Here is a 16280-nt window from a genome sequence, read left to right as displayed (position 1 = left end):
GCTCCCTCAATCAGTTCAACAAGTAAATAAACCATGGACTAATAAAACACAAATGAGATTTCTGAGGCTCAACCTTCCAGCTAAGGTTAGAGAGAGTGAGCATGCACATACACCTAAGTCCCTCATCCAGTTCAACTAACACAACTACATGCATCCTAGAGAGATGATATGTTCAAAAAGGCTGATCTCTACAGATCTAGCTGGCTTTCAGATGAGATGGGAAAGGGGGATATAGGGTACTTTTTCTCCATACCTTTCTGCTTTGACAGAGAGACCTGTGCCCTTACAGTAGCTGATCCCCTCCCTAACTATGCTTCCTTCTCCATGGTTTCAGTTCTCATCAGGGTAATACTATTACTTTTCCTTGACCTTTTGGCCCTATGGTAGTAACAACTTCCCACAGCTGATAGTCTCTGATGCCTCCCCACCTCTACTTCATCCCCTTAACCCTGACTACACCTGTGCATAGTTTCCTTATAAACTCTTTTTATCTGAACCACATATGTTTCCCAGGGAAAACTACAAAGAATGATACAAAAAACAGACAACATTTTCCCTGACTCTCTAAAAATCCAAACAACTTCCATTAAAGAACTCCACAGGTAAGTTATCTTCCTCTGCCACAGCCAGTGATGAAGGACTGTGGAAAGAAACCTCAGGCGAAGTCCCCAACAAGTGCAGTGATACTATCATTTGGTTATCTAGGCATACCCATTTCCACTTTCCCTTTCACTCTAGACCACTAGAGCAGGTCATCTCTCAAGTTAGTTGTCCCAGGACAAACTTAGAAAAGAACTGGTAGATTTACAGCAAAAAAGCTCCTCCCTCAGCAGTGGAGAAAAGACAGACTCTAGCTTTCTCTGCATAGGGAAAAGCAGCTGGTTTTTAGAAAAAGAGTTATAGGCTGAGTTGTACATAATGAAGAAGCCAATCCACATAAAGCAGTGATATAAATATGAACTTCCTAGGAAAGCATTTTCAAAATACACATAACTAAGCCTTATCTCACCAAATATACAAAAGAGCAAACTCCCAATATGGGACCTGACTGGGCATAAAAATTTTGAAGAAGCTGCCCAAGTAATCCTAGCATTCGTCTATGGTCAAGAAAACTGAAGTAAAGCACCAGTTTTAACTTTTTCAGAATTTGATGAATTCTGAAAATTTCTCTTCCTCTAGAATTCTTCCTCTTCCAGAAAACTGAATATACATTAGAAAAAAAATACTGTAAATTTCCAGACTGTCCCAGATAAAGAACGGCAACATTAAAGTTCCTTCCACTATCATGACAAACAACTACTGACTGCAGAAAACAAGTTAAAATAGTTCAGTGATACAAACCTCTTTATTACGGGCAAATGCAGAGAAAACATTCCCATAAGCAGCAAAGACTAGCCTGCTATCAGCAGCCATACAGCAGATATCCTGTGGAACAGAATTACCTAGGAGAAAATATAAAAGAAGAATTTTTTTAGATCTTAGAACAAAGAGAAATCTGAAATACATACATATATAAAACACTTTTCACAGCTACAATTTTAATATACATATACATTTAAATAAAAATAAAAGTTGAGAATCAGAGTATAAAATTTTGATATTATTTAGATATCTAATAAGATCAAACTAAGAATATGAAATTACCTTGACCTGTCCTAAGAAAATACATGTGTGGATTTGAAGACATAAAAACATAAAGAACTGAAGCTTTCTGAGGTTATTTGAAAAAAAAAAAAAAAACTTGTCACTTAATACACAAAACTCTGGCAGATAGTCTCCAGCCTTTATGTGAACACTTTCAAGAATACCAAGTTCACTAACTCCAGAAAAATTTCAAAAGTAAATCAAAACCTAAATCTCTAATTCTATTCTTTGGACCAACCCAGAAAACTACATATAATATTCTATATACCTACCCTTAAAACATTTAAAGAAAATATGGTTTCCACTCAGTCTTCTTCAAGGCAAATATGCTTATCCCTTCTAGCCATGTCTCATATGACATGATTTCTTGATTCTTCTGTCAGTATCATAGTCACACTGCCCCTTTCTTTTTATTTCTTCTTTTGGGAGCAGGAGGATTAATAGGAGTGTCTTAAGTATTTTTCCTGCTGCATATTCCATAATGGGATTGTTTTCATAATACTATTTTATAGGTTTATCATTGACTTCTGTATTCAACTTAGGTTACAGTATCTTTCTTCTGCCTTCTAATCTTTTTTAAAAAGTTTATCAGACATACGCACTAGATTCCTTATAGATCTCCTGTTTCTCTCACAAGGATATTTGATGGTGAAACTAGTACTTCTCAACCCTGAGATGCACTTTATTCCATTAAAACAGTTTTCAAAAAAATAAATAAGCCTTCCAATTGGGGGAAAAACCCAAAATGTGAGAAAAGGGAAAACTTTTCCTTACATTAGAAGGAAAGAATATCACTACAGGCTGAGCATCCCTTACACAAAATGCTTGAGACCAGAAGTGTTTCAGATTTTGGAATAATCATATAACCAGCTGAATATCCCTATTCCAAAAATCTGAAATTTGAAACGTCCCAATGAGCATTTCCTTTGATTATCAAGTTGACTCTCAAACAGTTTCAGATTTTGAAGCATTTTGGATTTCAAATTTCCATATTAGGGACAGTCAACCTGGATTTGGCAACCATCATATCAATAACTGATTCAAACTGGAAGACATTCTAAACTAGTCTGTCCTCTTCAAAAATGTCAATGTCATGAAACTCAAGAAAGTAAGAACTATTTCAGATTAAAGAAAATAAAAGAAACATGACAACTGAAAGCAAAACATGATCCTGTCCTGGACTTTTTTGTGTGTGTTTTTTAGCTATATAAGTTAATCAGACATATATACCAGATTCCTTATATGTTCTGTAAGTCTCAAATTTATGTCAAAATAAAAAAATTTTTTCAAAAATACTAAACATGCATAAATTAAGAATAAAGTCCACACTTACTTACTGCAACCAGTCTAAGTTTCTGAACCTGTTTAAAAAAAAAAAATGGGTAAACATATTTTCACTAATAAAAACAATTATAATAATACCTCAAGATTTTAAGATATAACCTAATGCATAAATTTGCTATGCTGTCCTTTTACTGATCCTAATTTCCATTATTAGGAAAGCTTCAATTTTTGACTGTCTCACCAAGAGTGGTGACAGAAGGGGTAGGCAAACATTTTCTGTAATGGGCCAAACAATAGATATTTTAGGCTTTGCAGGCCATGTGGTCTCTGTTACAACTACTTAACTCTGCCACTATAGCATGAAAGTAGCTACATATAATACATAAACAAATGTATGGCTGTATTCCAATAAACTTTTATCTATGGAAACTGAAATTTGATTTTCACATAATTTCCATATGTCATGAAATAGTATGTGATTTTTTTTCCCAACCATTTATAACAAAAAACATCAAAACCGTCCCTAACTCATGGATTATACAAAAACAAACAGTGGGCTACGGTGGATAGCAGACTGTAATTTGTTGGCCCCAATCTATGGTTATTGATCCAGCTGTGTGACCCTGGGAAAGTTACTTAACCTCCCTGTGACTGAAATTCTTCATATGTAAAATAGGGACTAAAATAGCCTAGTACTTTACCTACTTTATTGGATTGTTTATGAGGATTCAATGAGTTAATTTGTGTAAAACAGTTAGAATGGTGCCAGTCAACAATAAGCATTGGATGCTACCACCACTACCGCCACCTCCTATTCACAAATTGTCTAGTTTCCCCTGTAGAAAAAGGTAATCTGTAGATGTCTGACTGAGGACAGTAAATATAACCACAGCCAAGGGATACAGCACTTGTAGACCAAATTAGTGACTTGGGCTCTTTATTCCCAAGTTATTTTAAGTTTCAGAGGTCACACCCAATGCATTGGTTGGTCTGAGCAGTGTACAGTCCTGGGGCAATAAACATTTACATGCCATAATATTATGATTAAATTTTTTTAAAAAACATCACCACTGTTAGAACTGGAGGGGACCTTATAAACCATCTTTAATATGAAAATTTCAATGCACAGATCAATAAAGTGTTACATTTTTATAAAATGTACAAATGTGTTACTCTAATCAAAGGGTTTCTTTGAAAGGAGAACATAGAGAAAAACATGTGTGTATAACAGTGTCAGGAAAGACATTGTATCACAGATTTCAAGAGCTCTTTAAGAGAGACACTTTAAAAAGTTCGATTTCAAAGAGGAAATGTTAACCAGCAAAAGTCAGCAGAGAAAGGTAACAATAAATACTCCCACATGACTGATGGTGTCATTCTAACCCACCCTTTCTCCATTACCAACCATGGCTTCCAGAAATCCAATTGCTCTTCACCTTCAACCTGCCCTCACTTTGCTCTTCCACTAACTCAACTGCCTCCCAATTCCCAGCTCTTCTTGCTAATAACCCATTTAATAATCACAGTCCTACAAGGAAGACAACTCTATAGCATGTTTTCCAGGAAAAAAAAAAGTACTTAACACTGGGTATTATCATCCTCAAAGTTTCTGCTCTCATAAAGCTTACATTCTTGTAGAGAAGACAAAATAAACCAGTAAACACCAAAAGACTACTTCAGTGACTGATGAGTTCTTAAAGGAGAAAAATAATCACCAATAAGCAGAAGGGCCTTGACAAGTACCTTAATTTTTCTGAGACTTTTCTAGTTTATATAAAGGTGCTACATGATAATGACAACTACCTCGCAAAGAAACTGCTGCAAGGCTTAAAGCAAGTGACACTCAATGTTGGTTGAAAATAGATGCTAAGGGAAAGTTTAGGGAAATTGGATTGCTATCAGATGTGAAGACTCTCCTAAATCATAATTAATTTCACCCTGTCCAGTTCTCCTAATGTATTTTAGTGTGAATTTCTAACTCAACTTGTGCTGCAAATTAAACAATAAAATGGCTTGCAAGTCTCTCTCATTAAGAATGCAAGGGAATAGAAGCTTGTCTTAATCATGTTTACACCTTCAAGAGAAGGTTAATAAACATCTACTGAACAAATCCATTGCTATAGAACTGAGATGTTCTCTAGTAGCTTTCCCTTAGCCAGGCTGTCTCTGAAACTCGCCGCAGGTAGACTGCAAGGGCTAAGTAAATCAACACGTGTATGTGATGGAAATGGCGAAATAAGAAGGGAAGAGCTAAGGAAGAGAAGGGCAAAAAGGGAAGCACTTCGTAGGTGGGCACATAAAGGGAGAATCCCCGGGACAGAGTTGCGGGGCTGGGAGGGGTGATTCCCGGGAAGCGGGCAAAGGAAGAAGTCACTCACGTCATAGGTATGGAAACTCTTGCCCACGCAGGTCGTCACATAGAACCGGCGCTTAAGCGTGTTGTACCGCACCACGTGTGGAATGTCGTTGCTAAAAAGCCCCAGGGCCCGGAACCCCGCAAACAGCGTGCTGGACGTGCGGCTTTCGGAGCTGGGTTCCATCTCCGCAGCGGTCGTAGTTCCTCTCCGTTTGGGTCCTAAAGAAAACCACGTACCCAACCCCTTCCGCACGTCTCGTGTAACAATCCTTGTCGGAGCCGGAGACTCAAGAGCGCTTCCGGCGCCCGCTGCCAATCGCATCTACGGAGACTGACCTTCGTGCAATAGATAAAGGGCTCCCTCTGGAGCTCGCAGAGGAGACGAAACTTCAGTTCCGTAGGCCACAGTCTCATTGTCTTGCGGTGTTTTCCCCCTCTTGGTGCTGGAGGAAACTAGTCCCTCTTAGGCAGGACTGTATTGGAGCAACGAGGAAGAGCCATATTTAGGAAAGTGGAGGGGAGACCAACGTCTTAACATAGATGGAAATGGGTTAAACGTGGGATTAGTTAAAAGTGTATAAGAACATGAGATATTGAGAAAATTTGAACACTGGATTATCTGATAATATTGAGGAATTATGGTTAACTTTTTATATGTGATAGTATTATTGTTTTTTAAAGATCCTTATCTTTTGGAGATACATACTGACAAATTTACAGATGAAATATTGTGCTGTCTGGGAATTGCCGTCAAGATAATTGGGGGTGGAGGATGGGGTTTACATGAACCGAGCTTGATAATTGTTGAAGCTGAGGAATGGATATGTTAGAATTCAGAATACTATACTCATAATACTATACTTATGCTTTGGCAGAAGACTGAAATTTTTTTTAACAAAAAATATTTTTTTTGTTTTTTTACTGAGTTCGTTTATAGTAAAATAGACTAGAATATTAACAGACTAGTAATTTTTTACCTCTGAGTTATAGAAATATAAACTAACGATTTTAATATTAGATGTATTTTTTAGAGCTTTCTAAATTGCATATAATGCAGATGTTACTTTTGTAATCAGAAATAAATACTTTTGGGCATATTGGCAGTTTGGGGAAAAAATAAAAAAAGTTTCCTAACCAAGAGTTTACAGTGTACAAAGCCAATGGCACCCATTATCTTAATGTAATCCTCAAAATAATCTTGTGAGGTATTTAGAGTAAAGACTATATTGCTGTTTTATAAATGAAAAAACTGGTTCATTGGGGCTGTGATTACCCAAAAGTTCCCAACTTATTTAGTGCCAAAATGCAGACCAGCACAAGGTTTAGAAAAGAAGAAAGGCGGGTCACTGAAAGGCAACTGGAAGATGGGAGAAATATGCATTCAGCATTTATGATTTTAAGACCAAACATTGGGCCACATGATGGGTGTGGTTTCACATTTAGATGAGAAACCTGAGGTTCCCAGAGGTTATCTTACTGTCACTTAAATAATGGTAGTATAGCAGTTTAAATTTAAGCCTGTCTGACAATTAGATCTATGTTCTTTGACCTACAACTGGACAATGTGATAAAAGTTTAAAAATTAGAACAGTCATGGAAAATCTAATAGTATGGTAGCAATAGATATGCATATTACTGTTGTGTTGTGATCTTTTGAAGAGAGAATGTTGTGGCCTGCTTTTCAGTTTTCCATTTTCACCAGTTGGCCAGAGTTCATTTCTCCCCACCATTTGCTTACCTGAGTTACTGACTATTCAGCTGCCAGCAAAGTGTGTAAATACGTGATAGGAGGAAGGGAAATAGCTATTACCCTTTTAATTAGAGATACCCCCAACGACATTAGTATCAAGTTAGAATTTTAAAAGTGGAGGACTAGGGTCTAGGATGCTGTGGTAGATATAGTACATTATTGACAAATGATCATTTTCAATTCAGTTCAATAAATTAGGACTTCACAATATTTAGATAAATAAAATATATAGTTATATCATGTTGTGATTTTGAACTTTTTTTTTAAAAAAGGGTTAAATATGACTGTTTCTGAGTACTTTATGTAATACAATTTCTTTTTTGTTACTGACTTTGTGTACTGTGATAGCCCTTAGTGATTCTTGCCTCCTGGTACTCATGCCTTTGTGTAGTCTTCTTTCACACTGAATAGAGTTGACCTATGTAAGCAGGCTAGATTAGAAAAGACACTGAAGATTCTGACTTGCTCCCTGTTGGGTTACTTGTTTTCAGGAAGGTCAACTGCCGTGTTGTGAGGATACTCAAGCAGTCTTATGGTGTGGTTCACATAGCAAGGAACTCTGCAGTTGGGATTCTTTGTCACACCAAACACATAGTTGAGAATGGGACATTATTTTATTTTGCATATGTGATGTTGAATTCTGACTCATAGTACCAGCAAACATCACTACCTATTATTGCAAAAATATGCATATCTCCCAAATTTTACTTGCAATGTTAGCCTTCATTTGCTGGCAATTAATTGGTTATTAAATAAATTTAAACTGTAGGCTTAGAGAAACTACAGGGAAAATATCAAGCATTGTTAGCTATATATTTTAATCTAAATAAAAATGCATCTCTATTGGAATAGAATATTGCATTTTTAAGGTTCTTCCACAATGACCACCTAAACAACCTTCTGCTTGTTTTTCTTTCTGCCAGTTTTGAGAGAAAGACATATTGAATAATAATAATATAATGTCTAAAATTGGGGGTAAGGTATAGTCCCAATCAGGGTGGTAATTATAATTATCACTTAAAGTAATTAAATTAGAATTTGGATTATCATAATATTTCAATTCTAAATTGCTCATTTTTCTGTGTTTTAATTTATTGGAGCTTGTGATGTATCATGAAATTGAAATACTTAATGTCGATTTACATTATTGTATTTATGGTGACAGTCTTTTCATTATTACCATACTTGAAAAGCTGTAAGTGGATATTGCACCTTGCAAAGAATTGAGGAAAATTGATTGTGTCAAATGATAATTAATCAGTCAAATTTGGCACTTGCTATTTTGAATAATTAGAATGGCACACCCGTTCTAACCTTTGACCTAATAAGTAGGTTCAACAAAATGCTTTGGTTCTCAGTTCAAAGATATTTTAGGAGAGTTTCTCAGCAAAATATAAAGAAATGAGATATATTATTATTCTAGTTACCTTCTTCTTTGGAACAGGATTGAGCATGAATAAACATATAGGAAGATATTAACAGACCAAAGATGGTTTTATGACAGTTATTGCAACTATTTCAAACTCTGCAGTTAAAAACAATAGAACAATAATGATAGACTTACTTTGGATCAAGAGCCAAATTCCAACTATTTACAATTTACTATAGACAGACTGTATACCAAGACCATAGGAAAACCCAAATTGAAATTTAAGGAAATAAATAGCAAAACAAATAAGAAGATATTTTATATTTATCAAAGCCACTGTTCTGAGTTAGGGAATACTTGGCTACTTCAGAACACTCATCTCAAAGAATGATTAATATATTTCCATATATTCTTTGAAATATATTAAAAAATTCTGAGTCATTTTTAGTAGGAAAGAGAGTACATAAGATGCAAAAATCTGCATTATGTTTGCATTTGCAGACACTCCCATTAACAGAAATGTAGACAACTGTGTCATGTTGTGATTCTTACTGACCGTCTTATGAATGTAGGATATATGCAGGGAATATCCTGGTAAGTAAAGATCCTTACATTAGCAAATAGACTTCTCAGAGGGCAGAGGATAGGGTAGAGGAATGATCTTCCTTGTAGGCGATTGCCAGTCTCAGAACAAAGTAAATAAATTGATAGATGACTGGGTAGCAGACTGCACTTCTGTGGTGTGCCACACCAGCACATCAGCATGGCCCAAGTGGGTGCCAGAGGATATATATGGTGGTGATTATGAGATCAGCCAGGGAGAACTTTAGGGACTGGCTTTGCCTCATATCCTGCCAAATGGGAGATCCTCAGAAACACAGATGTAGTTATAAGAAATAGGCATTTGAATCAAATGAAAAAGACAGTGTAGTGTAATAGAAAGAAAATCGTACCAAACTAGATATTGTCCTTTATCTACCATTTGACCTAGGACGTATCACTTAATTTGTCTAGGCCAGTGTTTTCTCTGTAACTGGTGATTATGGTGTGGATCTGTACAGAAGACAACTGGTATCCTTTGGAGCAGGATTTTATTATTATGATTTTAAAAAAAAGCTGATTGGACTAGTTCAGTAATGCAGTGGAAAGGCCAGTGTGATCTTGACTGCTTTGGACAACTGTTCTTGTCACTACAATGGGACATTTTAAAAGTGACAGAGGGGAACACACATAGACTCCCTGTGGAGTAGAACTGATTACTTGGGGGAGGGAAGAGGTTACTTTGGCAACTTGGATGGATGCAGATGCCTCCTGGGGAAAAAAGAGATACATATTAAATGTTATTTGGACCCTTGGATTACGTAAATACTTCTTGAGATGTGCTGTCAAAAGCAGATAGTTAAGAGCTCAAAAGAGAAGCTCATACAAGTAGAAAGGGGAATCTGGACAGTTGATTAGAGCTAAGTGCTTTGGAATGCTGAAGAAGACTGATTCTGGTACAGTGGGAGTTGGAAGCTCCACCCCCTAGGGTAGCCGCCAGCTGCCCTACCATGATGAAGGTTTGGGAACAATCTCTGAGTGTGTGAATGTGAACTAAAACAATGGTGACCTCACCAGAACTGAAGTTCAACATACAGAATAAGCTCTTAGTGTTTTATTTCCATATGGTTTTCATTTATGAAAACTTTTTTGGCATCCCAATGATTTATTTTGTGATACTTGGCACAAAAAAGAGTCCTGAACACTTGGGATGCTCAGATAATTAAGGAGCAGATGCTAACAGAGTGATAGCTTATTTGGTGTTTTACATATTGTACTTGTACTTTCATTTTCATCCCAGGTTTCTAATAGCAGTGCACATTTCTAACCCTATTTGAGGTATGACTTGAAAATAAACAAGATTCTAATTATTTGTAAATATTTGTTCAAGTTCAAAAAGAGAGAAGAAAAAAATCTCATCATACTATTAAGTTAATTTATTAGGTTTATTTTATTTCAATATTTTAGTGGGTAAGCCCCATGAAGATAGAGATTATTTTGTGTTTTGTTCATTAATACATAATGAGTACCCAGAACAGTACCTAGAAGAAAAGAAGTGCTCAATAGATGTTTAACAAAAAAGCTACATTTAAGTAATAAAACACTACAAATGGGAAATGCTCTCTTTTTAATATCAGTAATGTTCCCTCCCAGAGTAATCCGTTGTTTACTGTAGCATTCATGATATTTATGCTCCCTCCTATAAGAAGATTTATATCTCTGTCCTTTGCCCAAGACTTGTAGTAAGTCCTTCATGATGAGGCAGGAGTAGGAAGCATCTGACTTGCTTTGGTTAGTGCATGTGAGAAAACATCAGTTCACAATGTCCCCGGAAAAGCTTGAGCAGTTATTGCATGTTTCTGCCAACTCTCTTGCTCTTTTCTTCTGCCACAAGAGAAAGGCATATATCAGATAGGGGCCACTTTTTCAACCTGGGTCCTGGAATGAGGTCTGTAGACAAGCCCTAGAACTGACCTAGAGATGCCGATTTGTAATGTGAGTGAGAATTAACTGTTGTTGCAAGCCAATGGGACCTGGTACTTGTTTTTCATCTCATCATAATCTAGCAAAAGTCTATGTGAATTCTGGAGAAAGGTGTGAAAGTTGGTGTATAAAAATGCATTTTAAAAACCTAGTTTTTTTTTTTTCATGGAAGTATTAAAACTGACTGGATTACAGAAAGTGAGTACTGGACGACAAGGCTCACAAGTGGTAAATGTCCTCTGGTATGAATTGAAGATTTCCAAATTATTCATGTGCTCAGCTGTGTGCCCAGGAATGATACAGAATAAAGGCTCACTGGATGTTTGATGCTTGAATAAATGCAAGTTTAATTTTTATTTTGCATTTTTGGGGGGGAGGGGAGGAGGAAGAATGGTGTGAGAAAAAAAGACTGTGGGGAATAGTGACAGACTGCAACAACACTGATTAATTTTGGCATATGATAATTTTTCTTTTGCATACCTCCAGAAGTAACAAGGGGAGAAAGCAGGTGGCAGACATCAGACAGTTTATCTGATAGTTGCTGCTGCCAATTCAGTTTCTGACTCATTATGCCATTTAAGGAAGAGTTTATTCTTGGAAAACAGATATTTGACCTTCAGTTTCATTTGAATTAATTAATTCATTTGCTCAGCATATTTATTAAGAATTCACTATGTGTTAGACATTGTACCAGGATAAGAAATTGGCTGCACTCATAAGATATCACCAACTCGTCCTCAAATTCCACATCCCTTTGATTTACTCCAAATTATTCCACAAATTCTTATATCCAAGACATCTGCTTCAAACACAATCTAAATTAATCCTTGATACAATTTGAAATCCCCTGCCACCCTCTTCCCCATAAGAAGAATAGCTAGCAGAAGGGAGAGGAGATGGGGAGGGTGCAAGGGGTATAAAATAGTGCATCCATGAACACAGTCTTGAAAAGTGGCATCCCCAACTGTAATTGTCAAGGCCACAATCTATTGACATTAGAGTTGTTTATAGGAGGTGTCTTCATATGTTTGTGCTGCTATAACAAAATACCTGAGACTGGGAAATTTATAAACAACAGAAACTTATTTCTCATGGTTCTGAAGGCTGTGAAGTCCAAGACCAACATGCCAGCAGGCTTGGTGTCTGGTGAAGACCTGTTCCTCATATATGGCACTAAGTATCCTTACAAGGCAGAAGAGAAGAGCAAAAGGGCTCAGGCTAGTTCCCTCTAGCCCTTTTTTTAGGGCACTAATCCATTCATGAGGGTGGAGTCCTAGGACTTAATCACTTCCCCAAATGTCCATCTCAATGGGAATTTAAGGTTTAACATGAATTTTGGAGGGGACAAACATCCAAGCCATACAGGAAACAAAGTGAAATATGCCAAAGGATGGCATGTTCTACATGCTTACATTCCCTGTACCTCTGCCACGCCAGGTCACAGTTTCAGGATTGCTCCTCATGATATTAGCACCTGCCTTTGTCGTGCTCATTCCCATCTCCACTTCAAACTATTCCTTGAATTGAGCTGAATTTATCTTTTCTTGGCATTCACATAAATTGCAGCAGTCAACAGTAAGAAACAATAGCCACACACAGGAAAAACAAAAGCAAAGCCAAAACAAAATCTTTACTTAACTAGCTCACAGAATGGGAAATCAAGAGGTAGGGTGAGTTCAAGGTTGATTGAGTCACTTGTCTGATTATATAATTAAAACCACAGGTTCTTTGCATCTAATTTCTCTGCCATTCATAGCTTCACCTCAATGCTTGTCTTTGGATAATTGCCAATTGCAATTGTCACTGCATGCTTCTTTGTTCACAGGCCATAAGAGGGCAAATGTATCATCCTATTGCCTTTTTTAAAAGTGAAGAAACATTTTTTTTGAGTTTATAAAAAAGAAACTTATTGTTCATCACCAAATGTGGCCATATGCTTATCCCAAACAATATGTGCATCAAAAGAATTCCAAAAGATATTCTCAAAGTTATAGCTAGAACAAAAACATTTGAAAAAATTAATACTTTTGAATAATGAAAAGGAGGAAACACTAAAAAATCCAGATTAGTTTAATGTTATTCCCTGGTATAATTCACAGAGGATTGGTTTTTACAATTAAGAAAGGAATGCAATGGAGTTATTTAAAAATTCCACTTATATTTTTGGATAAACTTATTTGTTTTGTAGGCTTGGGGGATGATATAGGTTCAATATTTTTGACTTCTGTAAAGCAGTTGATAAATTTTCCCCCTGACCTTTATTTTGATATGGATAGAATGAGGAAATAACGATGAGATTCTGTAAAGTTAAAGAAACCCCCCCTTTTTTTTTCTTTTTAAGAAAGATCAGGACAAATGACTTTTTTAGCCCATAGAGTTGCCTCCTTTGAAGGTGAACAAAGCTTGGTCCTGCCTTGATCAACATTTTTCCAATAATTTGAATTAAGCCATAGGAAGTCTATAAGGGAGAATTACATAATAAATAACATAATCAAGATTCAAAGTTTCAAGATCTCTATAGGCTGGAATGATAGGACAAAAATCAGTAAGAAATGATTAACAGTAATAAATGTAAAGACCTGTTTTTAGGTTAAAATTATACAAAAAATGTAGAAAACAGAAAATATAACAATGCAGTGATGCACTAAAAGCAAACATATTTCAATTTGGAATTCCCCCTCCAAATTTCTCCCTCAACTCTGCACACAGTAAAGTAATGTCCTGTGTACAAGAGACATCTAAAAAAAAGGGATTCAGAATGAATGAAATAGTGAGCACATATTATTACATTGCAAGTTTATAATAGCAATGGGTACTATTTTCAACAAAGAGCTTTCATGGGCCAGGTGCGGTGGCTCACACCTGTAATCCTAGCACTCTGGGAGGCTGAGGCAGGATGATTGCTTGAGCTCAGGTGTTAAAGACCGGCCTGAACAAGAGTAAAATCCCTTTCTCTACTAACAACAAAAAAATTTAGCCAGGCATGGTGGTGCATGCCTGTAGTCCCAGCTATTCAGGAGGCTGAGGCAGGAGGATCACTTGAGCCCAGGAGTTTGAGGTTGCTGTGAGCTAGGCTGATGCCATAGCACTTTAGCCCAGGCAACAGAGTGAGACTCTGTCGACCCCCCCAAACACACACACACACACACACACACACACACACACACACACACAACAAAAAAAACTCTCATAGTTTTTTAGAGATTAGATTAAAATAGATTTAAAAAAATCAATAAGAAAGCAAGACTAAAACTTTTGGGATGCAGGGAGAAATAAACTATAATAGCAGTAGACTTACACCTAGTTCTCTTCATCTTCATCTATGACCTTCTGACCCTCTGGTATATATCCAACTTATATGCTTAAATCAAAATTTGCAACTTTGTTTTCATTGACCATGAAGTACTGATAAAATTGACACCAGTTTACCAAGAAAACTTCAATACATTTCAAAAATTAGAAATGTATAATACATACTTTTACAACATTTGGGAAAGTTCTTACTAGATTAATATGATGTATCATTTTGCATATTACTTGATTGTGGGGCGCGGTGTTAACGCCATTGCAAGATGGCGCCGGCTTCCTGGTCACACCCATACTACAAGACTGATAAACAGGGTGAACCGCGCAGGTGTAGGGGCTTTTTCCTGTCTCTCATCAAGTATGCTAATGAGGGCTCTTGCGTGAGCCAATCAGATTCTGCCTAATGAACTTAGTGCCTATATAAGCCCGCTCCGAGAGCTCCTCGGCGTCTTCCGCATGTAACCAGTTAAGCAATCCCCATTAAAGCGCTGTCAGAAGAACTCCGGTTGCCGAGTCTTCCTTGCTGGCAAGGCGGGCGCGACACTTGATAGTATAAGTAATTTAAATGATTATTTTTATATTAAAATGTGTATGGATACATAGAATAAAACATATAAGTTACAACTTTTTAAAGATAAAGAAAATTTTGATGTGATGACATGGAGCTATCTCCTTTCTATCTAATCCTTTATTTCTCTCTGCTTTTAGGGGTATTAGGCCCAAAACTTTGGGAAAATTTGAGAGTATTTCTTTTCACGGTTGAGTGAAATTTAGTCAGTGTATCTCTACTAAGGTGGAGTTAATAGACTTAAAGTGTTTTCCCCTCTCCAACTTTCACAAAGGAAATTAATGAATACTGGCCTATTCTAGAACCAAAGGAATTTCTCTTATAATAGCATATAAAGCCCTGGGCCAGGTTTTTAGAGGAAGATTTTTAGAAAGCATATATGTCCTGATTTTCCTCCGGGCAAAAGAAACTGCCCAGTCAGCTACACTCTGAGCTTCTCTGGGTAAAGACTATGTTTTACATGCTTTTATATCCCTAGTGTTTGGCTGAAGGCTTGGCCCATAGTAGGTGCTCTTTAAATGCTTATTGGATACATAGAATAAAATCCTCTTACCTGTTGGCAAGTAACATGGATTTAAGGACATTGCACTTTTCCTGTTCTATCGTGGCTCAGCCACAACCAACCTTCAGGGCACTAGTTAGGGGAACTTTTTCACTCCTAAGGAAAAAAAAATCAATGTATTCTCATGTGCTGTATTTTGGCTTATGCTGTATAGCTAGGGTTGCCCTTCTCACTGGTGTCCAGAGGATTCTGAGTGGAAGATAAGTGGGAGGGTGCCTGTGGCTTTAGCTTGCAGCAAGAATTCAAGAATGGATTTGACAGGCCAGGCGTGGTGGATCACGCCTGTAATCCTAGCACTCTAGGAGGCTGAGGTGGGTGGATCGCTTAAGGTCAGGGGTTCGAAACCAGCCTGAGCAAGTGTGAGACCCCCGTCTCTACTAAAAAAAAAATAAAAAAGGAGTTAATTGGCCTACTAAAAACATATAGAAAAAATTATCCAGGCATGGTGGCACATGCCTGTAGTTTCAGCTACGTGGGAGGCTGTGGCAAAAGGATTGCTTGAGCCCAGGAGTTTGAGGTTGCTGTGAGCTAGGCTGATGCCATGGCACTCTAGCCCAGGCAACAGAGTGAGACTCTGTCTCAAAAAAATAAATAAATAAATAAAGAATGGATTTGATATCCCCTGTTCACTTTTGTAACCTTTGTTTCTTCTGAGCGTGATAACAGTTCAACAGGGAAAAGAGGGAAGAACTAGTGTCATCATTTCAGAAAAGGATGATTGGAATGCATCCCAAAGCTACCTATCTCCAAGTATTCTCTCCGACTGGCAAGGCCAACAAGTACAATGCAAGGAGGGAGTGGTCAACAGGCTCCAAGAATGAACAGAGTTAAAAACCTGAAGAAATGTGGTGTCCCTTAGAAAATAATGTGTGAATATTGTCAACTAAGTTTAAAACACCATTCAAAAGAAACTATTAA

At 37.0% G+C, this 16280-nt stretch overlaps 1 protein-coding gene across 1 annotated transcript in view; it reads right to left on the bottom strand.

Moving 5' to 3' along the window:
- The window catches only part of WDR36 (WD repeat domain 36), a 37215-nt gene extending 31648 nt beyond the window's left edge, over positions 1-5567 (bottom strand). Inside the window, exons 1-3 of the mRNA XM_012754580.2 lie at positions 5307-5567; positions 2978-3005; positions 1342-1442 (exon numbers count right to left, since the gene is read on the bottom strand). Coding sequence (XP_012610034.2) covers positions 1342-1442; positions 2978-3005; positions 5307-5468 — 291 coding nt within the window. The 5' untranslated portion in view covers positions 5469-5567. The remainder of the gene's footprint in view (positions 1-1341; positions 1443-2977; positions 3006-5306) is intronic.
- Between the last annotated feature and the right edge of the window lie 10713 nt (positions 5568-16280).

The sequence above is a fragment of the Microcebus murinus genome, chromosome 11, assembly GCF_040939455.1.
Source record: "Microcebus murinus isolate Inina chromosome 11, M.murinus_Inina_mat1.0, whole genome shotgun sequence".
NCBI lineage: Eukaryota > Metazoa > Chordata > Mammalia > Primates > Cheirogaleidae > Microcebus > Microcebus murinus.
The sequence above is the reverse complement of the archived record's forward strand: the minus strand, read 5'-3'. Positions and strand labels throughout refer to the sequence as shown.